General features: G+C 44.1%; 1 protein-coding gene across 6 annotated transcripts in view; it reads left to right on the top strand.

The window, feature by feature from the left end:
• Positions 1-26714, top strand: part of LOC144594212 (ATP-binding cassette sub-family C member 12-like) — a 95135-nt gene that overhangs the window by 53671 nt on the left and 14750 nt on the right. For all 6 annotated transcript variants that reach the window (XM_078400424.1, XM_078400423.1, XM_078400426.1 and 3 more), the window contains 11 exons: positions 426-560; positions 3483-3582; positions 4715-4804; positions 6269-6358; positions 8325-8428; positions 9233-9433; positions 13695-13921; positions 16590-16727; positions 18116-18302; positions 22874-22963; positions 23054-23243. In XM_078400424.1, the coding sequence (XP_078256550.1) occupies positions 426-560; positions 3483-3582; positions 4715-4804; positions 6269-6358; positions 8325-8428; positions 9233-9433; positions 13695-13921; positions 16590-16727; positions 18116-18302; positions 22874-22963; positions 23054-23243 (1552 nt within the window). The remainder of the gene's footprint in view (positions 1-425; positions 561-3482; positions 3583-4714; positions 4805-6268; positions 6359-8324; positions 8429-9232; positions 9434-13694; positions 13922-16589; positions 16728-18115; positions 18303-22873; positions 22964-23053; positions 23244-26714) is intronic.

The raw sequence follows: 26714 nt of genomic DNA on the forward strand, positions 1-26714 counted from the left end.
AAGAATAAAAGGACGTACCTTTAGAAAGGAGATGAGGAGGAATTTCTTTAGCCAGAGGGAGGTGAATCTGTGGAATTCATTGCCACAGACCGCTGTGGAGGCCAAGTCAATGGATATTTTTAAGGCAGAGATTGACAGATTCTTGATTAGTATGGGTGTGAGAAATTGTACGGAGAAGGCAGAAGAATGGGGTTGGGAGGGAAAGATAGATCGGCCATGATTGAATGGCGGAGTAGACTTGATGGGCTGAATTGCCCATTTCTGCTCCGATGAACTTATAAACATGTGGCCTTGAACCCGCAGTGTAGTGTGTGCAGGTTTTATCCAAAGGATTTTGGAGTTCATGATTGGAAGCTTGTGGTGCCTTGCACAACACCAGAAATTGTAAAGATAATCAACGGCCATTTTTTTTTCATGATCTTTAGTATTTGGAGCACTGTGATGAAATCCTTTTATTGGAAGACGGAAAAATCAAGGAAAAGGGAAAACACAAGACACTGATGAATGAAAACGGACACTACGCCAATCTCATCAGTAATTACCAAATGAACCAGCCTAATGTAAGCAAATTCAGAATGCTCTACAATGTATATTCAAATTTCAACCAGTTTTGCATCAACTTGGCATAAAAGTCAGCTTCCCCTTATTTGCATCCTTGTGAAAATTACAGAACATTTATTCCTTCACGGTATATGTCAGGTTTGTGCAAGCACAAGGAACTGCAGATGCTGGAATCTTGAGCAAAACACAAAGTGCTGGAGGAACTCAGCAGGTCAGGCAGCATCTGTGGAGGGAATGGACAGATGACGATTCAGGTCGGGACCCATCTTTGGGCTAATAGGAGTGGAGGGGAGAAAGATGGCGGCAAAGAGAGGTGGGAGCAGGACAAAGCCTGGCAAGTGATAGATACATTCTCCACTGATAGTGCCCGCTTGGGATTCAACATTGAACATAGAACAATACAGCACAGGAACAGGCCCTTCAGCCCACAATGTCTGAACCGCTTATGATGCCAAGACCAACTCTTATCTACCTGCACATGATCCATGTCCCTCCATTCTCTACATATCCATCTGCCTATACAAAATCTCTTCAATTGTTGTATCTGCCCCCACCATCAGCCCCAGCAGTGTCTCCAGGCACCCAAAACCCTCTGTATATAAACTTGTCCCGCACATCTCCTTTAAACTTTGCCCCTCTCACCTTAAAACCATGCCCTCTAGTGTTTGATATTTACATCCTGGGGAAAAAGGTTCTGTCAACACTTCTCATCATTCTATATATTTTGTCAGATTTCCTCTCAAATTCCAGTGTTCCAGAGAAAACAACCCAAGTCAGTCCAACCTCTCCCTGTAGCTAATACACCCTGATCCAGACATCAGTCTGAAGAAGTCTCCCAATCACAAACGTCACCTATCCATGTTCTCCAGAGATGCTGCCTGACCCGTGTAGTTACTCCAGCACTCTGTGAAACGTCACCTATCCATGTTCTCCAGAGATGCTGCCTGACCCGTGTAGTTACTCCAGCACTCTGTGAAACGTCACCTATCCATGTTCTCCAGAGATGCTGCCTGACCCGTGTAGTTACTCCAGCACATCGTCTCTTCTTTTGTAAACCAATAAAACAAAAATACACTCTTTATTGCTTCTACACTTCTAGCATTCTAGTAAACCTCCTCTGCACCCTCTCCAAAGCCTCCACATCCTTCTTGTAATGGGGCGACCAGAACTACACACAATACTCCAAATGCAGCCTAACCAAAGTCCTGTAAAGCTGCATCATGACTTCCTGACCCTTAAACTCAATGCCCTGACCAATGCAGGCAAGTATAATATACATCTGCTTTACCACTCGATATACTATTCAGTGAAGCACAATGATCTTTGAATGCAATAATGCTCCTAAATACCATGCCTCAGTGTCAGAGACTTTGGCATCCACAGACTATCAGTAAAGGGGCAGAAATATCCAGAGATCCTCAGACTATCAGTAAAGGGGCAGAAATATTGACCGTGTTAATTTTACCTAAGCACCTCCAGCTACTACAATGTGTAGGAAGGAACTGCAGACGCTGGTTTAAACCGAAGATAGACACAAAAAGCTGGAGTAACTCAGCAGGACAGGCAGCGTCTCTGGAGAGAAGGGATGGGTGACGTTTCGGGTCGAGACCCTTCTTCAGACTAGCTACGCTACTCCAGCATTTTGTGTCTGTCCCCAGCTACTACAAGTCCAACGCCTCCTCCTGTGGGTTTGGTGTATAAAATTCCAAGTTGTACCATGGATTGCATTGAACCAAGGTCCTGTTGAAGTAAAACGTTATCTTCGCACCCTGGCATTGGAATGAGATGCATCAACTCTTCAACTCTCCATTGTGGTAGAGCACAAGCTGTGTCTGGTCACTAAATTGAAAGAAAACTTTTGGTTACATTTTTGTCCAGGTGTGGTTTGAAAGGCTGAAGTTCACGCATCGTTTCCTCATGCTCATCCCCGCAAACATGTTTCTTAAATTTCCTTTTCCTTATTTAAATATAGACCCTGTATCTAAGCATCCAACTAGCTGGGTGCTAATTAACCTCCTTCCAAAGTGCAATTTCAAATGGGAGAAAACTCTTAATTATGCGAAGCTTTATTTAATGACAAAATGATTCAAGTTTCCAGGTGGCATTTTGCCAAGGCACACGATCAAAGAAATGCATAAAACATGGTCTTTACTCACAGCAGACTAGAAGACCATGAGACACAGGAGCAGAAATAGGCCATTCGGCCCATTGAGTCTACTCCACCATGGCTGATCTATTTTTCACTCTCAACTCCAATCTCCTGCCTTTTTCCCATAACCTTTGACACCTTTACAGCAGAAATATTGAAATCCTGGAGCGAAACAAATTGATTTTGCATAAATATCATACAATTGCTAATTAGTCAGAAGAAGGGTCTCAACCCAAAACATCACCCATTCTTTTCACTCAGAGATGCTGCCTGTCCCGCTGGGTTACTCCAGTATTTTGTGTCTACTGTGTAAACCAGCATCTGCAGTTCCTTCCTACACTAATTAACACAACATGGTTTAAAACATTGGATTGATCCTTAGACCTGGCAATGAGCTGAGAACTGATCATTTCCCTATGGTGGAGGAGGAGAATTTCCTAAACAGGTTTTTGTAGGATTCAAGTCCATGACAACATGTTAAAAAGGCTTTTGCTGCTACCTTCAGCCCAACTTGCCCACACCGGCCAACGTGTCCCAGCTACACTAGCCCCACCAGATCCTCGAGACCTGGCAACATCCTTGTAAATCTTCTCTGCACCCTTTCCAGCTTGACCACATCTTTCCTGTAACACAGTGCCTAGAACTGAACACAATACTCTAAATGTTGCCTCACCAACGTCTTATACAACTGCAACATGACCTCCCAACTTCCATACTCACCAGCATCTGCAGTTCCTTTCTACACATTTACAGTTCAGTATCTCTGTTGTAGGAATCAGAACACGATGGGATGATGCCACTGAGTTCAGAAAAAGGAAACTTAAATGGAAGTTCTCCCTCCATCACAAGACTCCAAGGCTTGGACAATGCTGGTAAAACTGCTTGAAAATGTTACGCACAGGAACAGAGGTAGTTCAATAGGATGTAGAACAGCACGGCACAAGAACATGATGTCTGTGCCAAAAATGAAGCCAAGTTAAACTAATCCCCACTGTCAGTACATGATCCATGTCCCTCCATTCAATCCCCACCGTCAGTATATGATCCATGTCCCTCCATTCAATCCCCACTGTCAGTATATGATCCATGTCCCTCCATTCTCTGCTCATCCATGTGGCCGTCTAACTGCCACGATCATATCTGCCTCCACCATCACCCCTAGCAGAACATTCCAGGTACCCACCACCCTCTGTGTAAAAACTTGCCCCGAACATCTCCTTTAAACTTTGCCCCTCTCACCTTAAAGCTATGCCCTCTAGTCTTTGACATTTCCACTCTGGGAAATAGGTTCCGACTGTCTACCCTATCTACACCTCTCATCATTTTATACACCTCTATCCGATCACCACCCCCTCAATGTGACTGATCAATAGAACGGCCTTCTCACCTTTGCTTTATATTCTTAAAACCCTTACCAAATAAAAAGATATTTACCTCACCCTTGGATATTTTAATTGCCCCTGCTCCATAGTATCTTGGATGAGAATATTGCACATTTCCATTACACTGTGTAAAAATAAAATCATTTATTTTACTCTTGGCTGAGCGAAGTCTAGTTTTACTATTAACCCCTAACACCCCCCCCCCCCCCCCCCCACAATCCCACCACTGCTACCACCCACCACAAAACTATTGCCCCTTTCCGGTTTGGTGCTTAATATTGGAACCAAGGTTTTAACCAAGGTTCTGTTGAAATGTATCATTATCCTCTCACTATAGTATGAGAATCCTCTTCAGAAAAAGGCTAGTAGATGCTTTGATATCTTCTGGACCATGTCCATGTGGACATATAACTTATTTTCTGATTATCAATTCTTTTTTTCTACAATTAAACAAACGTTCACTAAATAGGGGACATCATATGCATAATCTCGACGTATTAACCTTCTAAAATTCCGTTCAATTGAACATACTGTAGGGGGTGTGTTTAATGTGAACATAAATTCCCAGTAAAATGTCGTTTCAGTTGCAAAGCTGGTATAAAAATATTTTGTCACATTTCAGCCTTTGATATGACTGATGAGAAAAATGGTGCAACTGACGACAGTATTGAGAATGCAAAGAGGGTGCAGCAAAATGGAAACACTGAGAGAGGTGAAGTATTCAGAATTATCTCCATCTTTTACAAGGTTTCACTCAAACATCTTCAGTCGTTCCCCTGGGTTTTCAAGGAAGATTAAAACGTCGCATTCAATTGTCCCTTTACAAGATTCGTATTTTCTTCCAAATCACTCAAAATGTTTTCTTGAAACAAGTCTTCAATGCAGTTTTTTCTCCGTAATTAAACTTTATTGGGATGAAATTCAGTGGCTCCAGAGAAGCAAGAACATTGCGATGCGTGCGTAATCTTGCTCGCTGATACAATGCAGGCTACACGTTAGCGCTGCGCTGCCTGTCTATGGCGATGATTCTTGCATGCAGCCCCGCACACTGTTCAATGGTGACTAGCTTGGCTTTGTAAAGTTGGCCCTCGATCATTAAAAGAGTGATTTGTGGGCGGCACCGTGGTGCAGCGGTAGAGTTGCTGCCTCACAGCGCCAGAGACCTGGGTTCGATCCTGACTCCTGTATGGAGTTTGTAAGTTCTCCCCGTGACCACTTGGGTTTTCTCCGGGTGCTCTGCTTTCCTCCCACACCCCAAGGACGTACAGGTTTGTAGGTTAATCGACTTCTGCAAGTTGTAAATCGTTCCTAGTAAGCAGGAACGTGCTAGTACATGGGGTGATCACTGGTCGGCGTGGACTCAGTGGGCCGAAGGGCCTGCTTTCGTGCTGTATCTCTAAAGACTAAAGAGTGAGGTTGAAACGCTAGGGTTAGAGGCAAGGATTTGCTCTACCATTTAAATTGCTCCAGAAACACTGAAGAATGGCTGGCAATGGAAGGGAAGGAACACAAACGTTTTCAAACAGTTGCAAAACCAAGTATGTTTGTTCATTATATTATATATATCGCATACTGTGTATATAGACCTGTTGTGCTGCTGCAACAAACAAGAATTTTATTGTTTCGTTTCGGTACAAATGACAATAATACACTCTTGACTCTTGAAAGAATTTCAAGTTAAGTGCAGGTTAATTTAGACTATGGTTATCTGGTTGCAATTAAGGTGAGTTTCTCAGCATCTGCAGTTCCTTGTACCTCCTACCTTCAAGGAAACATCCAGTGGATTGGCCTCCACTGCCTTCTGTGGCAGCGAATTCCACAGATTCACAACCCTCTGGGTGAAAATGTTTTTCCTCATCTCAGTCCTAAATGGCTCACCCCCTATTCTTAATATTGAATGGCGGAGCTGGCTCGAAGGGCCAAATTAACTACTCCTGCACCTATTTTTCACAAAAGAAATTCTATACATCCTATTTGTTTCAATCAGTCTTAAAAAAAATCGGAGATAGACACAAAATGCTGGAATAACTCAGCAGGACAGGCAGCATCTCTGGAGAGAAGGAATGGGTGACGTTTCGGGTCGAGACTCTTCTTCAGACTGAGGTGTGGATTTCTCAAAGTATTCTATGATATTAATTTCAGGTTGATTAACTGATTTATAAATTTATTTCTACAGACCCTAAAGCACAGCTTGTACAGGAGGAAGTAGCAGCAACTGGCTCAGTCCCAGCAAAAACCTACCACCATTATATCAAGGCAGCGGGAGGTAAGAAATGTGCCGAATGCTTTAAATTATACATAACCCAACAGGTCAGACAGCATCTCTGGAGAAAAGAAATAAGTGATGTTTCGGGTCGAGACAGCATGGAAGCAGCCCCTTCGGCCCACCTTGTCCATGCCAACTTGGCATTATGGACTAGATGTATTTGCCTGTATTTGGCCCACATCCATCCAAACACTTTCTATCCATGTAACTGTGTTATATGGATATCCATGTCGTAAGGTCATAAGCAATAGGAGTAGAATTAGGCCACTCGGCCATTGATCTATCTCTCCCTCCTAACTCCATTCTCCTGCTTTCTCCCCATAACCCCTGACACCCGTACTAATCAAGAAATGATGAGTCTGAGGAAGGGTCCCAATCCGAAATGTTGCCTGTCCATTCCCTCCACAGATGCTGCCTGGCCCGCTGAGTTCCTTTAGATTTAGATTTAGATTTAGAGATACAGCACGGAAACAGGCCCTTCGGCCCACCGAGTCCACGCCGCCCAGCGATCCCCGCACATTAACACTATCCTACACACACTAGGGACAATTTTTTTAACAGTTTACCCAGTCAATTAACCTACATACCTGTACGTCTTTGGCGTGTGGGAGGAAACCGAAAATCTCGGAGAAAACCCACGCAGGTCACGGGGAGAACGTACAAACTCCGTACAGACGGCGCCCGTAGTCAGGATCCAACCTGAGTCTCCGGCGCTGCATTCGCTGTAAGGCAGCAAGTCTACCGCTGCGCCACCGTGCCGCACTTTGTGTTCTGACAGTGTTAGGCACATCTTTCATCTCACGTAACAGTCTAAGGGACGATTTGCATTCAAAGTGATTTTTTTTAAATTTCTCGGCAGAAGTTCTCAACCTGCTGCATATCAACAGCATTTTCTATTCCTCTTTCAAGTTCATTTTCCTGGCAATCATTTTTTTTTCACAATCGACTGACAAATGAGGACAGTTTATATTTGCACATTAGCCTTCCTTCCAAGTTCCCCAACTGCACTTATTTTTACACTTAGAATACTTTAAATGTGTTGATTTTACCTAAACTCATATCACTTTAGACTCTACATTCTATCATTATACTCAATCATAACTACTTGTGAGACCAACTTGTATGAAGCACCTAATTACCAAGCTATCTCAAAAAGACAAAAATTAAAGTCATAAGGTCATAAGTGATAGGAGCAGAATTAGGCCATTCGGCCCATAAAGTCTACTCCGCCATTCAAACATGGCTGATCTATCTCTCCCTCCTAACCCCATTCTCCTGCTTTCTCCCCAGTGAATTGAATTGAATTGAATTGAATTGAATAACCCCTGACACCCGTACTAATCAAGAATCTATCCATCTCTGCCTTAAAAATATCCATTGAATTGGACTTCGCAGCCTTCTGTGGTAAAGAATTTCATCAATTAAACCAATAATTATAAAATCATGAAATGAATGCACAGTCTTTTACCCAGAGTAGGGGGAGTCAAGAACCAGGGGACATAGGTTTAATGTGAGAGGGGCAAGATTGAATAGGAATCAAAGGGGCAACTTTTCCACAAAGGGTGGTGGGTGTATGGAACGAGCTGCCAGAGGAGGTAGTTGAAGCAGGTACTATAACAATATTTAAAAGACATTTAGACAGGTACATGGATATGAAAGGTTTAGAGGGATATGGGCCAAATACAGGCAGGTTGGACTATTGTAGATGGGGTTACTCCAGCATGTTGTGTCTATCTTTGGTGTAAACAGGCATCTGCAGTTCCTCCCTACACATCTTGGTCAGCATGGGCAAGTTGGGCTGAAGGGCCTGTTTCCATGCTGTATGAATCTAAATACAGATTTATGGATGGAAATGCATATTTTCATTATAATTTAGTTTCATTATTATTTTTACGTGCCTGGGCTTTACAAATTGATATTTCTTTTTCAGAAGGTCAATTGAATTTAATTCTCATTTATTTTCCAGGATATGTTTTTTTTTTCTTTGTTCTCTTCTTGTTCGTCCTTATGATTGGCGGTACTGCCTTTAGTGGATGGTGGTTAAGTTATTGGATAGCAGAGGGAGCTGGGGTAAGTTTTTGCCATTTTTAATAATTTTTGCTTCATTTTCATTAAACATAAAGCCCCCATAAATATCTTGGCTGCAATTTCCTTTCCTGTATTTCCAGCATATGAGGCACAGTGATGCAGCCTGCATGTCTTTGGAGACCCAGGTTCGATCCTGACCTCGGGTGCTGTCTGTGTGGAGTTTACACGTTCTCTCTGTGACCGCGTGGGTTTCCTCCGCGTGCTCCGGTTTCCTCCCACACTCCAAAGACGTGCAGGATTGTAGGTTAATTGACATCTGTAAATCGTAAATTGTCCCTAGTGTGAAGGATAGTAAGAGTGTACGGGATGATCGCTGGTCAGTGCAGACTCGGTGGGACGAAGGGCCTATTTCCACACTGTATCGCTGAAGTCCAAAGTCTAAAGACATTGTGGGCTAAAGGGCCTGTTCCTGTGCTGTACTGTTCTATGTTCTTCAAGAGTGTAATTTCAGTTTCAGTTTCAGTTTAATTTATTGTCACATGTACCGAGCGGTACAGTGAAAAAGTTTTGTTGCGTGCTAACCAGTCAGCAGAAAGACAGTACATGATTACAATCGAGCTGCCGTTACAGTGTACAGATTCATGATAAGGCAATGATAGTTAAAGTAAGAAATGTTGCTTTAGAGATTGAAAAGTGTGGCGTGATTGTAATATGTGATTGTAGATCGATCTGCTTCTGTGGCTAGCACGCAAATAGTTGCCTGCGTCGGGTGCCTTCAAGTCTATTGCTTGTTTTCCCCCTCATTATCGAAGACTTTGGCATTGATTTGTGCGTATCTGTGTGAAGGCTGGCTGTGCGGGATCGAGTAACAATACCACAGCGTGGGACTGCAGCAGTATCACTAAAAATCCCCAGCTCCATTTCTACCAATTCGTGTACGGAATGTCCATTGTCACCATCATTGTTCTGAGTGTCATTAAGGGATATTTCTTCACTAATTTTGTCCTGAGGTCCTCCTGCACGCTGCATGACAATGTGTTTTATAAGGTAAGATGTATACATTTCAGTTGTTTCCAATGTTATAATAGGATAAAGCTTTACGCTTTAGTTTAACCCTATGTTGAATTATATAACCGCTCACACCAGTTCTGTGTTATCCCACTTTCTCACCCACTTCCTCACATCCTAATCAATTGAGGGAATTTTATTTTTTAAAAGGCACAATGTGCTGGAGTAACTCAGCGGGTCAGGCAGCATCTCTGGAGAAAAGGAAAAGACACTTCTTCAGACTGAGAGTCATGGGGAAAGGGAAACAAGAGATGTAGACGGTGAAAAAGAGAGATATAGAACAGATGAATGAAAGACATGCAAAAAAATCACAATGTTCAAGGAAAGGTGGAGCCCACAGTGGTCCATTGTTGGCTGTGGGCTAGGCGATAACGAGTTATACGGACAGTGAAACTCAATAGGACGGCAGTGAAACTAGTAGGACGACTAGGGTTGGGGAGAGAAGGAGAGAGAGGGAAAGCAAGGGTTACTTGAAGTTAGAGAAATCAATATTCATACCATTGGGGTGTAAGCTGCCCAAACAAAATATGAGGTGCTGCTCCTCCAATTTGTGTGTGGCGTCAGTCTGACAGTGGAGGAGGCCCAGGACAGAAAGGTCAATGTGGGGATGGGAAGGGGGGTTAAAGTGTTTGGCAACCTTATTGTGTTCAGAGGGATCTGGATGGCCTTGTGTACCATTCATTGAAAATTAACATCTTGGCACAGCAGCCAATTAGGAAGTCAAACCACATGTTGTCATTCATTGCAAGATCGTTTGAAACAAGTGTAGAGAACAACATCTTGTTCCTGTCACTTCGAGTGCTGTCAGACAATATCTTGGATATTATGTAAGGTCTGGCCTTCTGTGAAGTGACAACACACTTGCAAGAGAGGGAATGCAGCAAACTAGAACCAGATTGATTCCTTACCTGGCAGGTTTGTCATATGAAAGACTAAGCCTATACACGGCGGCGTTTAAAAGACTGAGAGGTGATCTCTTTGACATGTAGGATAATCTTAAGAGAATTTACAAAGATGTGGAGAAGATATTCCCCAGGTTGTGGTAAATAGAATCAGCCATCTGAGCAAAAGGGGGAAAGAGGGAGAGAAGGAGAGAGGGAGAGAGGGAGAGAGGGAGAGAGGGAGAGAGGGAGAGAGGGAGAGAGGGAGAGAGGGAGAGAGGCAGAGAGGGAGGGAGAGAGGGAGAGAGGGACTGAGGGACAGAGGGACAGAGGGAGAGAGGGAGAGAGGGAGAGAGGGAGAGAGGGAGAGAGGGAGAGAGGCAGAGAGGGAGGGAGAGAGGGAGAGAGGGACTGAGGGACAGAGGGAGAGAGGGGAAGATTGTTGCATTATAATTGCATTAAAAGATACGGGATTAGTTCTGGTAAAAAGTACTGAAGCTAAATATCAACATTAATTGTAGTCAGTGATGGAGTGGGCACTCATTCACTGTTTCTACTTCTTATATTCTGTCGTTTTCTTGCAATAGAGTCATAGAGTTACACACTGTGGAAGCAGGCCCTTCGGCCCAACATGCCCAGGCTGACCAAGAATGCCCCACCTGATCTAGTCCCAAGTTTTGCTTTTTGACCTATGATATCCACACTGCGCCTTTCAATTCAACTCAATTCAAAGTTCAGTCGCATTCTTGCTACTAAATTTCATTAGGTTTCTAGTCAATTAAATGTAATACATCAATAGTTTTGCAGGAGTCACCAGGCATATTATCTCCATACCTGGAACATTTATCAAGATCCAACGTGGCAGTTGTGGTGATCTCCTGGTGCGGCCGACTGTGCTGTAGAATATCGCAAAGCATTAAGCCCAATCGATGACAACTGTAGGCAGAGCCTGGTTGTAACAAGCTGCCCGCACCACACTAGGGCCCATATTTCACTCGTGTGATTGATGGTCTCTGTGCAAGAGGCCTCTCTGGAACCTCTGATGTCAGGTTTGATTAGTGGCCCAATAAACAGAGAGTGGCTGGGTTTAGTTCTGGGTGGTCGGATTCGGCAAGCTCAGCTTTTTTTCCAGCAGTTTATGACAAGACTGAACTGTGGAGACGAGCAAAAAGAATCCAGTCAATGGTCAACCTAATGCATGCGTTTCACGTTCTACATAATTCTCCAACCTGAGCGCTTTTTACTCCAAGCAGCGATTAGATTCACGGACATTTATCTTCTTTGGAAATGGCTAACATATTTGCAATCTCCGTGGCAAACAGTTTTCCTCACAGGCTGGATGCATTTGGCTGACTCTCACCTCCGCTCCACAAAAACATGAGATCAGCAAATATCTCTCTGCATTTATGTGGATTTGCATTCGTCCATCACCTCTGTCTCTTGCCCAGCTGCTGCCTCTCACCTCTCAAGCCCTCAATATTGAATTCCCCATTTTTGGTACAAATCCCTCCTTACCTCTAAAATATCCTTTGGCTTCACAACCTTCGAAGCTCTCCAACACGGGCCTTTCATGAGCCCCCACGTCATTTGCTCAACCTTCAACACTTTGTCTTGTGCTGTTTCGGTTCTAAACTCCAGAATTCCCTCCCTCAAGTCTCTGTGCCCCTTCTCCATTAATGCTCCACATTGACGTGACATCTAAGAAGACACACCGAAGCGTCTACCTCCTCTGGAGACTGAGGACATTCGGCATGTCTCAAATGACTCAAACAAACGTCTACTGTCGGGTTGCTTGGTTTGGGAAAAGCTCTGCCCAAGACCACAGGAAATTGCAGTTGTAGACGTAGCGCAGTCCATCGCATGCACCGGACTCCATCTGCACTTCACGTTGCCTATGAAAAGCAGCCAACATCATCAAAGACTTGTCCCGCCCCGGTCATTCCTCCTTCTCCCCGCTCCCATCGATCAGAAGGTACAGAAGCTTGAAAGCGCGCACCACCAGACTCAGGAACAGCTTCTTCCCCTCTGTTATCAGGCTTCCCTCCCTCACGATGGCCCCCCCATGCCAGGTCCTCCTTCGATCTCGGCAGCACGTCCTCCGGCTCCCGCGTGGCCCGTCCCCGACCTCCGACCCTGACCAGAGCCCCATTGACCCCCCCGCACCCCAAGCAGCGCCCCATCGACCCCCGACCCCGACCAGCGCCCCAGACCCCAACCAGCTTCACCATCGACCCCCGACCCCAACCAGCGCCCCCCGACCCCTGACCTCGACCACTGACCTCCTCAACGACCTCCCGCCGGGTCCCCTCCTGACCCCTCCACAGCACCGACACAGGCCCCAGATTTGTTAAATGGCACTTTATTCTCACATGTACCTGGGTACCTTTTCTAAGATATAGGCCAGTAAAACTTCTTACTATACATAGGCACAATCATAATTAATGTGTAGAAAGATTTCAAGATTTCAAGATCAATTTATTGTCACATGTGCCACTTAAGGTACAGTGAAATTTGAGTTACCGTGAAACAGGGACTGCAGATGCTGGTTGAAATCAAAGATAAACACAAAATGCTGCAGTAACTCAGCGGGACAGGCAGCATCTCTGGAGAAAAGGAACGGGTGACGTTTCAGGTCGAGATCCTTCTTTCCGTCTGAAGAAGTCTCCAGAGATGCTGCCTGTCCCGCTGAGTTACTCCAGCTTTTTGTGAGCAGGTGATTGATGGTCAGCATTGGACTCAGTGGGTCAAAGGACCTGTTTCCATGTTGTATCTTTCAATGAATCCTTCAAATATTATTTTACTTTCACGTTCTGACTGTGACTGAGTGGGATTCCTCCGGGTGCTCCGGTTTCCCCCCACATCCTAAAGACGTGCGGGTTTGTATGTTAATTAGCCTCTGTAAAAAATTGCCCCTTGTGTGTAGGCAGTGGAATAACATAGAACGAGTGAACATGTGATTGATGGTCGACATGGACCGAGTGAGCCGAAGGGCCTGTTTCCATGCTATATCTCTAACCTAAACTAAATATGCTTCCAAGTTACATCATTAGACATGTAGTTTTTGTTTTCTGCCCTGTTTTAAGCAGAGAGGGAAGAGAAATTATGTGGATTTTAGTTTGGTTTAGAGATCTAGCATGAAAAACTAGCCCTTCAGGTGGACTCGGCGGGCCGAAGGGCCTGTTTCCACGCTGTATCTCTAAATTCTATATCAACGGACAGTCAAAGTAAGTCTACAATATAGAGCAGTGATGTTTGCAAGAACTTTGAATAGTATTCGTGTGAGTTTCAGGCCAACTGGGAGATGCAAATGGCGTCAATCAACTGGAAATGGCATTTTGTTTTGTTTCTCTGATCGAAAGATCTTACACCGTCCGATGGCGTTCTTTGACACGACTCCAACCGGGAGGATTATCAACCGCTTCTCCGGGGACATGGATGAGGTGGATGTGAGGCTGCCTTTTCAAGCTGAGAATTTCCTGCAACAAGTGTTGGTGTTAATCTTCATAATCCTCACTGTGGCAGTAGTATTTCCCTACTTGCTCATTGCTGTCGTGATACTAAGTGTCATTTTTGCCACATTTTTCAGGTAAGTTTTCTGAAACTAATTACAAAATCATGAGTCATAGAGAGTCATAGAGTGATACAGGATGGAAACAGGCCCTTCAGCCCAACTTGCCCACACCGACCAATACGTCCCAGCTACACTAGTCCCACCTGCCCGCGTTTGGTCCATATCCCTCCAAACCTGTCCTATCCATGTACCTGTCTAATTGTTTCTTAAACGTTGCGATAGTCCCTGCCTCAACTACCTCCTCCGGCAGATTGTTCCATACACCCACCACTCTTTGTGCAAAAAAGTTACCCCTCAGATTCTCATTAAATCTTTCTCTTACATCTATGAGAGGAATAGATCGCAGAGATGCACAGTCTCTTGCCCAGAGTAGAGGAATCGAGGACCAGAGGACGTAAGATTAGGGTGAAGGTAAAAAAGATTTAATAGGAACCTGAGGGGTAACCTTTTCACACAAAGGGTGGTGGGTGTATGGAACGAGCTGCCAGAGGAGGTAGTTGAGGCTGGTACTATCACAATGTTTAAGAATCAGTTAGACAGGTACATGGATAGGACAGATTTAGAGGGATATGGGTCTAATGCTGGCAGGTGGGTTTAGTGTAGATGGGACATGTTGGCTGGTGTGTGCAAGTTGGGCTGAAGGGCCTGTTTCCACAATGTATCACTCTATGACATTAATTATTGTGATATGCCTATCACTGCAATGCCTGCAATTTTCTGCCCACACATTTGGCCCTGAACTAAAAATGCAATCAAGAGTCAACCACTTTGGCCGATCCTGAGTCACAAATATGCCTGAATGATTGAGGATGGCTGATCTCCTTTTCTCAAGCATATTAGTGAACCAGGCTTTTTATATCGATAGACCCAAAATGCTGGAGTAACTCAGCAGGGCAGGCAGCATCTCTGGAGAGAAGGGATGGGCGACGTTTCGGGTCAAATACCATTCTTCAGACTGAAAGAGGATCTTAGACAATAGACCATAGACAATAGACAATAGGTGCAGGAGGAGGCCATTCGGCCCTTCGAGCCAGCACCGCCATTCAATGTGATCATGGCTGATCATTCTCAATCAGTACCCCGTTCCTGCCTTCTCCCCATACCCCCTGACTCCGCTATCCTTAAGAGCTCTATCTAGCTCTCTCTTGAATGCATTCAGAGAATTGGCCTCCACTGCCTTCTGAGGCAGAGAATTCCACAGATTCACAACTCTCTGACTGAAAACGTTTTTTCCTCGTCTCCGTTCTAAATGGCCTACCACTTATTCTTAAACTGTGGCCCCTGGTTCTGGACTCCCCCAACATTGGGAACATGTTTCCTGCCTCTAACGTGTCCAACCCCTTAATAATCTTATATGTTTCGATAAGATCCCCTCTCATCCTTCTAAATTCCAGTCTTGACCTGAAACGTCACCCATTCCTTTTATCCAGAGATGCTGCCTGTCCCGCTGAGTTACTCTAGCATTTTGTGTCTACCTTAGAGATATGGAAGGGTAAGGTGTGAAATAGGAGATCAAAGAGGACGCAGATCAAGGAAAATCGATCATTGTTAGGTGAGGGGAGGGTGACAACGAGGCGTACAATCAGGAAAAATTAATCAGGAGGACAGTGAGACTAGTCGGAGAACTAGGATGGGGGAGGGATGGTGTGAGAGGGAAAGCAAGGGTTACTTGAAGTTAGAGAAGTCAATGTTCATACCAATGGGCTGTAAGATGAATTCTATTTGTAATTCAGGTGTCACATGGTCAGTCACACGATTTTTTAAATATATCTCACTGCAGGGCTGGTTTATTTAAAAAAAGCGTAAAGTGTGAGTTTCCGTGCTTTGTGACTCTGCAATGTTGTCAGACCTTGCACGTCCGCCTAACCATACATTGTTAAAATGAACTACCTGACAAGGAAAATCTTTATTTATCTCGAGCAAAATACAAAGTGCTGGAGCAACTCAGCAGGTCAGGCAGCATCTCTGAAGAACATTTAATGGGAACATATCGGGTCTGTCCGAAGAAGGGTTCCGACCCAAAACGTTGTCTATCCAAGTTCTCCTCCTGAGTGACTCCAGCACTTTGTATCTTTTATTTTTACAGGTTTAGTTATTTGGGTCTTGTTGGAACGCCACAGCGATAGCGTTTTGTCAGGGAAAGTTGCCGGCTGTAGGTATTTAGTGATATTCAGCTCATTACGATGATGTTTTCAGCCAGAGTTTTATATCGCATCTGAGTCAGCGTTTCATAGACCAGGCTTCATTGCAGACCCTGAGCACATACTGCATGCTGTCACTTCACTGCACAACTGATGCTGCTCATCATTGACTTCTGCCCTTCCTTTCCGACAAAGTATTAAATGCAGACTCATCTGCCACTGTAAGGTGAGAGGGGAAAGATTTAACAGGAACCTGAGGGGCAACTTTTTCTCATGGGTATATGAAACGAGCTGCCAGAGGAAGTAGTTGAGACATTTAAAATACATTTGGACAAATACATGGATAGGAAAGGTTTAGAGGGATCTGGGCCAAATGCAGGCAGGTGGGACTAGTGTAGATGGGGCATGTTGATCAGCATGGGCATGTTGGACAAAATGCCTGCTTCCTTGTTGCATGCCTCAATGTCTCTCAGAGGAAGTAATGCAAAGGTTGGTGGAAAATCCACACAAAAGAAACTCTGAACACTCTTATTATTTTGTAGCCTGTTTCGAGGCGGTATCAGAGAACTGAAGAAAATGGAGAACATCAGCAGATCGCCCTGGTTGTCCCACATCACCTCAAGTATTCATGGCTTGAGCACAATACATGCCTACAATAAAACTAATGATTTCATTGAACGGTAAGTGGAGCTTTTATATCTTTGATATCTTTCTTAGTTTTGGAGGGGTCCGCTGTGAGGGAGGGGGGGGGGGGGGGGGTGGGGGGGAACAAAGGGGGACTGGAGCGGGATACTTTGTAACTTTTTCAGCGCCCTTTATGTGGCGACTCTTTGCATACCTTGGGTGTGTAAAACAATTAATTTCACTGTGTCTTGTCGCATGTGACAATAAAGTATCCATTCATTCATTTATTCATTCATTCATTCAGAGGTTGATTAGTCTAATCATTGAAACAGACCCTTCGGCCCACTGAGTCTACACCAACCATCGATTGCCCGTTCGCACCAATCCTATGTTGTCCCACTTTTGCACCCACTCCCTACAAACCAGGGGTAGTTTGTGGAGGGTCAATTAGCCTGCAAACCCACATGTCTTTGGGATGTGGGAGGAATCCATTGCACACAGAGGAAACTGACGCGGTCACAGGGAGAACTTGCAAACTCCACACAGTCAGCACCCGAGGTCAGGATCGAACCCGGATCTCTGTCGCTGTGAGGCAGCAACTCTACTGCCATGCTGCTGCGCCACTGTACCACACTGAACAGGAAGTATGTGCCAGGATTATGTACTTAAGATAGACACAAAAATGCTGGAGTAACTCAGCGGGACAGGCAGCATCTCTGGAGAGAAGGAATGGGTGATGTTTTGTGTCTATCTTTGGTGTCAACCAGAATCTGCAGTTCCCTCCTACATATTATGGAGGGGAGGATGCTCTTCAAACTGCGGAGCATCCTGGACAATACAGCTCACCCCCTCCATGACACACTGGTCAACCTGAGGAGCACCTTCAGCAACAGACTGGTCCCACCAAGATGTGGCACAGAACGACACAGGAGATCCTTCTTCCCTGTGGCTATCAAACTGTACAACTCCTCCCCCTTCTGTCGTGGGGTAGACTGACTCCCCTCCCCCGCCCCCCATCTCCCCAATCTTTGCACACCCCCAACCCTTTCCATTCGTCACTTTAATTTCATGTACCTTGCGTTTATGACTTTATGTTATAAAGAGGAAAGATTAGACTCTATTGCCTTCCATCACAATGAGGAATCCGATGTGGTGGATGTTTATGTTAACTTTTATGGAGTTGTGTGCTCTGTTGCTTTTTTTAGTAATGACTGTATGGTAAATCGAATTTCACTGTACCTTAATTTGTACCCGTGACAATAAAAGTCCTTTGAAACCTTTGAACCTTTGATTTAGTGGGCAGATCAATCTCCCTCCTGGGATAAATAAAGTCCCTATCGTTTCGTTTCGTATCGTATTATGGACTCAAGATCCGGATTGGCAGACATACTAATGTTTCAATTCAAAGTTGTCTTCAAAAATGCTGTGTTTTATCCTTTTACAGATTTAAAGAGTTAGGTGACAAACATTCCAGCCACCTCTATCTCTTCAATTGCTCCATGCGTTGGCTTGCTGTGAGAATCGACATCCTCACCATTTTTCTGACTCTCTCTGTGGCTCTCTTTGCCGTCTTGAGTAAAGACGCGGTCTCCGCATCAAATAAGGGTCTAGCTTTATCATACGCTATTCAGGTGAGAAGACTAATTCAACTTTACGCCCATTATCCCCTGAAGGGCAAGGAAATTGCTTCTGCGATAACTCAAGTCACGCGAGTCCTCGGCAAAAAAAAATAATCTCAACCTATTTTTTACTAGTCAGTGACGAGGCATTGGACTGGACAAAAGCAGATTGATCATGACAATTCCTCAGCGTCCATCTGATGAGATTGTAACAAAGAATTATCTGTGCATTGCTGCAAACAATTTACATTTAATAGTAGTTTTAGAAGAATAATTTAGAGTTTCCAAATCATATTTTAACTAAAGAGGAAGAAGTCCAATCCAGTGTTTTGAATTGAAGGGGGGCAATATGTTGTTTCCTTACAGTGAAAGGATACTGAGTGCATTAAAAGTGCATGAAGATTTACTGGTAAATTTGTCTTCATATAAGTAATAAAGTACCTCTGCGCTCTTCACATATTTGATTAATAGAGGCAAATACACATTTATCATTTCGTATTTTTTAATTTATTGACTGTATATCAATCTAAAATAATTGAATTGTTTCCAGCGCTGAGGATGAATAGCACCATATTCCACACAGGCAGCCAGGTTTGTAGGGGTGCACAGTGGAGATAAGGTAGTATCATTGACATTTTAATTTTCTGATCTCTCGTCTTGTTGAGTACAGCACTCCTTGGAAAGAATTCGTGAATTTAAACCTCTTTAGGATATCAAACCTGGCTGCCTGTGTGAAATGTAAGATCATAAGGTCATTAGGAATAGGCGTAGAATTCGGCCATTCGGCCCGTCAAGTCTATTCCGCCATTCAATCATGGCTGATCTATCTCTCCCTCCTAACCCAATTCCCCTGTCTTCTCCCTTTCACCTCTGACACCCATACTAATCAAGAATCTATCCATCTCTGCCTTAAAAATATCCACTGACTTGACCTCCACAGTCTTCTGTGTCAAAGAATTCCACAGACTCACCTCCCACTGACTAAAAAAATTTCTCCTCATCTCCTTCCTAAAAGAATGTCCTTTAATTCTCAGGCTGTGCCCTCTAGTCCTAGACACTCCCACTAGTGGATACATCCTCTCCACATCCACTCCATCCAAGCCTTTCACTATTCTGTATGTTTCAATTAGGCCCCCCCCTCATTCTTCTACAGGCCCAGTGCCGACAAACGCTCATCATAGGTTAACCTACTAATTCCGGGGATGATTCTTGTAAACCTCCTCTTGACCCTCTCCAGAGCCAGCACACCCTTCCTCAGATATGGCGCCCAAAATTGCTCACACACTATGGTGTTATTTAGAGTGGGTAAAGAAGGCGTATGGTATGCTTGCCTTCATTGCTGGGGGCTTTTGTTATAAGAGTCAGGAAGTCATGATGCAGCTCTATAAAACTTTGTTTAGGCCGCATTTGGAGTGCAGTTCTGGTGGTCCCATTACAGGAAGGGTGTGGTGACTTTGGAGAGGGTGCAGAGGAGGTTTACCTGAAAGATGCCTGGATTAGAGGGTTTCAGCTACAAGGAGAGGTTGAATAAACTTGGATCATTTTCTCTGGAGGATCGGAGGTCCAGGAGACTTGATAGAAGTGCATACAATTATGAGAGACACAGATAGAGTAGACAGTCCGAACCTTTTTTCCAGGGCAGTTATGTTCAATACTAGAGAGCACAGCTATAAGGTGAGAGGGGGAAAGTTTAAAGGAGATGTGCCGGAAAAGTTTGTTTTACATGGAGAGTGGTAGGGGCCTGGAACGCATTGCCAGGGATGGTGGTGGAGGCAGATATAATAGTGGCGTTTAAGAGGCTTTTAGATAGGCACATGGACACGCTAGTCTCAGAGGGGTAGAAATCTTCATCACAATTAAAGAATACCTGGATGCACACTTGCATGGTGACTACAGAATTGGAAAGCAGGATTGGATTAAGTTCTGGAGGAAGGAATTGCAGATGCTGGTTTACACCGAAAATAGACACAAAAAGCTGGAGTAACTCAGCGGGACAGGCAGTATCTCTGGAATAGGTGACGTTTCGGGTCGAGACCCTTCGTCAGACTGAGAGTCAGGGGAGAGGAAAACAAGAGATATGAAAAGGTACAAAGAAACAAATGAATGAAAGGTGTGCAAAGGGAGAAATCAACCCAGCAACGATGATCAAGGAAAAGGGAAGCCTTCAAGTTGCTGTTTCCATCAGCAAGACAAAGTTAGTGACATTCTGAGATGTTAATTTTCTCTCAAATCTCTGATTTCTATGTGACGAATTTCAGAGCTGGTATATTTATTCACTCTGATTAATATTGATAATTTCACAAATACATAACACTGTATTTGAAATGTGGAGGAAGGAACTGCAGATGCCTGTTTAAACCGAAGATAGACACAAAATGGGGAGAGAATCCAGAAATCGGAGGTGCAAAGGGACTTGGGAGTGCTGGTGCAGGATTCCCAAAACGTTAATCTGCAGGTCGAATCAGTAGTAAAGAATGCAAACTCAATGCTAGCATTTATTTCAAGAAGGCTCATATACAAAAACAGGGATGTAATGCTGAGGCTCTATAAGGTGCTGGTAAGGCCGAGTTTGGAATATTGTGAGCAATTTTGGGCACCATATCAGAGGAAGGATGTGCTGGCTCTGGAGAGGGTCCAGAGGAGGTTTACAAGAATGATCCCAGGAATGAGTGGTTAACATATGATGAGCGTTTGACAGCACTGGGCCTGTACTCGCTGGATTTTAGAAGGATGAGGTGGGACCTCATTGAAACTTATTGAATAGTGAAAGGCCTGGATAGAGTGGATGTGGAGAGGATGTTTCCACTAATGGGGAATCCATGACCAGAGGCCATTGCCTCAGAATTACAGAAAGTTCTTTTAGGAAGGAGATGAGGAGAAATTTATTTAATCAGAGGGTGGTGAATCTGTGGAATTCTTTGCCACAAAAGGCTGTGGAGCCCAAGTCAGTGGATATTTTTAAGGCAGAGATAGATTCTTGATTAGCACGGGTGTCAGAGGTTATGGGGAGAAGGCAGGAGGATGGGGTTAGGAGGGAGAGATAGATCAAGCCTTAGACATAGAGACATAGAAAAATGGGTGCAGGCGTTGGCCATTCGGCCCTTCGAGCCAGCACCGTCATTCAATATGATCATGGTTGATCATCTAAAATCAGTACCCTGTTCCTGCTTTTTCCCCATATCCCTTGATTCCTTTAGCCCTGAGAGCTAAATCTAACGCTCTATTGAAAACATCCAGTGAATTGGCCTCCAATGCCTTCTAAGGCAGAGAATTCCACAGATTCACAACTCTCTGGATGAAAATATTTTTTTCTCATCTCAGTCCTGAATGGCCTACCTCTTATTCTTAAACTGTGACCCCTGGTTCTGGACTCCCCCAACATGGGGGACATTTTTTTTTGCATCTAGCCTGTCCAATCCCTTAAGAATTTTAAATGTTTCTACAAGATCCTGTCTCATCCTTGTAAATTCCAGTGAATACAAGCCCAGTCGACCCATTCTTTCATCATATGTCAGTCCCGCCATCCCGGGAATTAACCTGGTGAACCTACGCTGCACTCCCTCAATAGCAATAATGTCCTTCCTCAAATTAGGAGACCAAAATTGCACACAATTCTCCAAGTGCGATCTCACCAGGGCCCTGTACAACTGCAGTAGTACCTCCTTGCTCCTAAACTCAAATCCTCTCGCAATGAAGGCCAACATGCCATTAGCTTTCTTCACTGCCTGCTGTACCTGCATGCTTATTTACAGTGACTGATGTACAAGCACACCCAGGTCTTGTTGCACCTCCCCTTTTCCTAATCTGCTACCATTCGAATAATAATCTTCCTTCCTGTTTTTGCCACCAATGTGAATAACCTCACATTTATCCACATTATACTGCATCTCCCATGCATCTGCCCACTCACCCAACCTATCCAAGTCACCCTGCAGCCTCATAGCATCCTCCTCGCAGCTCACACTTCCACCCAGCTTTGTGTCATCCGCAAGCTTGGAGATGTCACATTTAATTCCCTCGTCTAAATCATTAATATATATTGTAAACAACAGGGGTCCCAGCACCGAGCCTTGCGGCACCCCACTAGTCACTGCCTGCCATTCTCAAAAGGACCCGTTAATTCCTACTCTTTGCTTCCTGTTGGCCAACCAGTTCTCTATCCATGTCAATACCTTACCTCCAATACCATGTGCTCTAATTTTGCACACTAATCTCTTGTGTGGGACCTTGTTAAAAGCTTTCCAGATACACCACATCCACTGGCTCTCCCTTATCCATTCTACCTTTTGCATCCTCAAAAAATTCCAGAAGATCAGTCAAGCAAGATTGAGCCTTCATAAATCCATGCTGACTTTGACTGATGATTGAATGGCAGAATGGACTTGATAGGCCGAATGGCCTAATTCTACTCCTATCACTTATGACCTTAAAATGCTGGTGTAACTCAACGGGATAGGCAACATCGCTGGGGAGATGTTTCTCAACCCGAAACATCACCCATTCCTTCTCTCCAGAGATGCTGCCTGTCCCGCTAAGTTATTCCTGTGTTTTGTGTCTATCACTGATATGTTCTATGCTTACAGGTGACAGGATTGTTCCAAATGTGCATCCGAATGGGAATTGAAACAGAGTCCAGATTCTTATCTGTGGAACGGATAATGGAATATATACAGGTCAGCAGAGAAAGGCAGAAACAAATTCTAAATCTTGATTCGTGCAAGTCCTTTTGCATTCAGTGTTATTTATAATGATATCTCTGTCAGACTAGTGCTTCAGAAACTCCACGTAATGCAGTAAAGTCGGACGTACCCAAGAACTGGCCAAATTGTGGTGCAATTTCGTTTGAGAATTATCAGATGAAATACAGAGCAGACACTCCCATAGTCCTGAAGGAACTGAATTTAAGTATAAATGCCCAGGAAAATATTGGAATCGTTGGAAGAACAGGATCTGGTAAGATATTTTTAAAATATTGAAAAACTCTTAAGCTTGTATTATAGTATGGATTGCTGAACAATGGAAATTAAATTGGGAAATACATACAAAGAAAATTGATGACTAATTGGACTCACTTATGAAGGCGGGTGCTGTCTGTACGGAGTTTCTACCTTCTTCCCGTGACCTGCATGAGTTTTCTCCGGGTGCTCCGGTTTCTTCCCACACTCCAAAGACTTTTGTGGGTTTGTAGGTTGATTGTCCCTCGTGAGTAGGATAGAGCAAGTGTGCACACTTGGTGGGCCGAAGGGCCAGTTTCCATGCTGTATCTCAAAACTAAACTAAATTAAAGCCTTCAGAAGAGTCTTTTTAGATTGTTAGGTTAAAAATATAGCTGCCTTTTGCCACCAAATTTGAGCATGTGAAAAATGATACGGCACGTTAAAGGCCTTGTTTATGCGGAGCAGAAAACAAAAGAAAATATTGTGGGCAGCAGCAGTGTCTGGTCATTCCTTCCCAAATGTTCTTTCTAATATTATTTGGATAACTCATTTTATTTCCTGAAATAAGATAAGACAATAGACAATGGACAACAGGTGCAGGAGTAGGCCATTTGGCCCTTCGAGCCAGCACTTCCATTCACTGTGATCATGGCTGATCATCCACAATCATTACCCCGTTCCTGCCTTCTCCCCATATCCCCTGACTACGCTATCTTTAAGAGCTCTATCTAACTCTCTCTTGAAAGCATCCAGAGAATCGGCCTCCACTGCTTTCTGAGGCAGAGAATTCCACAGATTCACAACTCTCTGGGTGAGAAAGTTTCATTCACATCTCCATTCTAAATGGCCTACTGCTTATTCTTAAACCGTGGTCCCTGGCTCTGCACTCCCCCAACATCGGGAACATGTTTCCTGCTTCCAGGGTGTCCAATCCCTTAATAATCTTATTTGTTTCAATAAAATCCCCTCTCATCCTTCTAAATTCTAATGCATACAAGCCCAGTCGCTCCATTCTTTCAACATATGACAGTCCAGCCATCCCGGGAATTAACCTTGTGAACCTACGCTGCACTCCCTCAATAGCAAGAATGTTCTTCCTCAAATTTGGAGACCAAAACTGCACACAATACTCTATGTGCGGTCTCACCGGGGCCTGTACAACTGCAGAAGGACCTCTTTGCTCCTACATTCAACTCCTCTTGTTATGAAGGCCGGCCAACATGCCATTAGCTTTTTTCACTGCCTTTTATACCTGCATGCTTACTTTCAGTGACTGGTGTACAAGGACACCCAAATCTCATTGTACTTCCCCTTTTCCTAACTTAACACCATTCAGGTAATAATCTGCCTTCCTGTTCTTGCCACCCAAGTGTATAACCTCACATTTATCCACATTAAACTGAATCTGCCATGCATCTGCCACTCACACAGCCTGTCCAAGTCACCCTGCATCCTCATAACATTCTCCTCACAGTTCACACTGCCACCCAGCTTTGTGTCATCCGCACATTTGCAAATGTTACTTTTCATCCCTTCATCTAAGTTATTAATGTATATTGTAAATAGCTGTTGGTCCCAGCACCGAGCCCTGCGGTACCCCACTAGTCACCGCCTGCCATTCTGAAAGGGACCCGTTAATCCCTATTCTTTGTTTTCTGTCTGCCAACCAATTTTCTATCCATGTCAGTCCCCTACCCCCAATACCATGTGCTCTAATTTTGCCCACTAATCTCCTATGTGGGACCTTATCAAAGGCTTTCTGAAAGTCCAGGAACACTACATCCACTGGCTCTCCCTTGTCCATTTTCCCAGTTACATCCTCAAAAAATTCCAGAAGATTAGTCAAGCATGATTTCCCCTTCGTAGATCCATGCTGACTCGGACCGATCCTGTTACTGCTATCCAAACGTGCCACTATTTCATCTTTTATAATTGGCTCCAGCATCTTCCCCACCACCGATGTCAGGCTGACTGGTCTATAATTCCCTGTTTTCTCTCTCCCTCCTTTCTTAAAAAGTGGGATAACATTAGCTACCCTCCTGAATCCTGAATCTATAGAACATTGGAAAATGATCACCAATACATCGCTCCTTCCTTCCTTGTCAATCCAGGAACAATTCTGATCTCCTGTGAGTGTTTAATCGAACCAATGTAAACTGAGACTCTTCTGAAGGCTCTTCAGAAGTGAGGCTGCAGATAATTAGTCATCAATTTTAGACTTTAGACTTTAAAGATGCAGGGTGGAAACAGGCCCTTCAGCCCAGCAAGTGCACGCTGGCCAGCAGTCAATCTGTACAGCAGCACTAACCTACACACTAGGAACAATTTATAATTTACAGAAGTCAATTAACCTGCAAACCTTCACGTCTTTGGGATGTGGGAGGAAACCAGAGCATCTGGAGAAAATTAACGCAGTCACGGGGAGAACGTGACAGCGCCCGTGGTCAGGATCGAACCCAGGTCTCTGGTGCTGTGAGGCAGCAACTCTAACATTGCGCCATAATTTTCTCTGTATGTGTTTCCCTATATAATCTACATTTAAATCTACATTTAATCTACAATCTACTGATTGTGAATGATCAGCCATGATCACATTGAATGGCGGTACTGGCTCGAAGGGGCGAATGGCCTACATTCGAATGGCACCTATTGTCTATTGTCTATTGTCTATTGTCTATTACATTGTTCAGGAGTCCATACTATTAAGCCCATTTCAGAACTTTTCTCTTCTTATTCCATAACTGTAACCAAAGAGTTTCAGATTTGGCAAGACCTCTGTGTGCCAGTTCTGTTAATGAAATAAATCCTTCCACATTACTTACCATTTCTCTGATTAATCATATTTGATATATTGTATTGGAAAACAGAATGGTTCAGCTTTGACCACTGTTTATTTTAAACCGCAGATTTTGTTTATTATGCCATTCAATGATGGATGATCTATCTTTCCCTTCTAACCCATTCTCCTCATAACCTCTGACACCTGTTCTAATCAAGAATCTATCTATCTCTGCCTTAAAAATATCCACTGACTTGGCCTCCACAGCCTTTGGTGGCAAAGAATTCCACAGATTCACCACCCTCTGACTAAAGAAATTTCCCCTCATCTCCTTCCTAAAAGAACGTCCTTTAACTCTGAGGCTGTGACCTCAAGTCCTAGTCTCTCCCATCGTGGAAACCTCCTCTCCACATCCACTCTATCCAAGCCTTTCACTATTCTGTATGTTTCAATGAGGTCCCCCCTCATTCTTCTGAACTTCAGTGAATACAGGCCCAGTGCCGACAAACGCTCATCATAGGTTAACCCACTCATTCCTGGGATCATTCTTGTAAACCTCCTCTGGACCCTCTCCAGAGCCAGCACATCCATCCTCAGATATGGTGCCCAAAAATTGCTCACAATATTCCAAATGTGGCCTTATCTTCGCCTTATAGAACCTCAGCATTACGTCCCTGTTGTTGTATGCAAGCCCTTGTATGCAATTCA

The sequence above is a fragment of the Rhinoraja longicauda genome, chromosome 6 (assembly GCF_053455715.1).
Source record: "Rhinoraja longicauda isolate Sanriku21f chromosome 6, sRhiLon1.1, whole genome shotgun sequence".
Classification (NCBI taxonomy): Eukaryota; Metazoa; Chordata; class Chondrichthyes; order Rajiformes; family Arhynchobatidae; genus Rhinoraja; species Rhinoraja longicauda.